The sequence below is a fragment of the Oncorhynchus keta genome, chromosome 34 (genome assembly GCF_023373465.1).
Source record: "Oncorhynchus keta strain PuntledgeMale-10-30-2019 chromosome 34, Oket_V2, whole genome shotgun sequence".
In the NCBI taxonomy this organism is placed as follows: domain Eukaryota; kingdom Metazoa; phylum Chordata; class Actinopteri; order Salmoniformes; family Salmonidae; genus Oncorhynchus; species Oncorhynchus keta.
In genome coordinates this window covers 31,304,110-31,305,096 of record NC_068454.1, presented here as the reverse complement: position 1 = coordinate 31,305,096, position 987 = coordinate 31,304,110, and the positions used below count along the sequence as shown (strand labels likewise).

Below are 987 nucleotides of genomic sequence, written 5' to 3'. Positions count from 1 at the left end.
GCTTGGTGTTATTGTCTCTGCCATCTATAAAGAGTATACTTGCAGGCCCTGAGCTTTAGTGTCATTTACTGTGCCTGGTATTCTGAACTCTGAAGAGATGGAGAAGGTGAGTTGTGTTCCGGTGGAGATTATAATATAATCATATATAATTCATATAATGAATGAGCACCTGTTCCAAAGTCTCATAGTTCTGTAATTTTTTTAACTATATGGAATTCAGAAATGTCACACGCTGTCTCACCTCTCCCAACAGATTGTGTTTTATGAGGACAGGAACTTCCAGGGGCGGTCCTACGACTGCAAAGGAGACTCCGCTGACCTGCATGACTTTTTCGCTCGATGCAACTCTTGTCGGGTGGAGGGCGGCTGGTGGGTCCTCTATGAGCGCCCCAACTACATGGGTTACCAGTACATCATAGGACCCGGGGAGTATGCAGACTACCAGCACTGGATGGGGTTCAACGACTGCATCAGATCCTGTCGGGTCATCAAAAAAGTAAGTAATGTAAACTAGGAGACCAACATTTTTTTATATAGAGAAACATGATCATGGCCTTATTCAGGTTACTATCAGAACTTAGGTAGGCCCACACCTTTCAGAACTTCATAAACAGCCAATAATGACACATTCTTCGATGTTTGATCAACTTTTTCCCAGACCACTGGCCCCTACAAGCTGAGGCTGTTCGAGAGGCCCAACTTCGATGGTCAGTCCCTGGAGGTGACTGAGAACCTGCCCTCTGTCCAGGAACGTTTCCACAGCCGCGAGATCCACTCCTGCAAGGTCCAGGAGGGTTCCTGGGTCTTCTTCGAGCACCCCAACTTCCGCGGCCGCCAGTACCTGCTAGAGAGGGGGGAGTACCGTCGCTACACCGAGTGGGGAGCTCTGCATGCCACCGTGGGCTCCATCCGTCGCATCATAGCCACTGGAGAGAGATGATTGTAGTCGCATGGTGAGATTCAAATAAAGTTTCCTGATGATAAACA

General features: G+C 48.1%; 1 protein-coding gene across 1 annotated transcript; it reads left to right on the top strand.

Moving 5' to 3' along the window:
- LOC118366943 (gamma-crystallin S-1-like) lies at positions 1-987 on the top strand. Its single transcript, XM_035749806.1, has 3 exons — positions 1-106; positions 254-496; positions 659-987. The coding sequence occupies exons 1-3, from the start codon at positions 98-100 to the stop codon at positions 938-940; spliced, it is 534 nt and encodes a 177-aa protein (XP_035605699.1). The 5' UTR covers positions 1-97; the 3' UTR covers positions 941-987.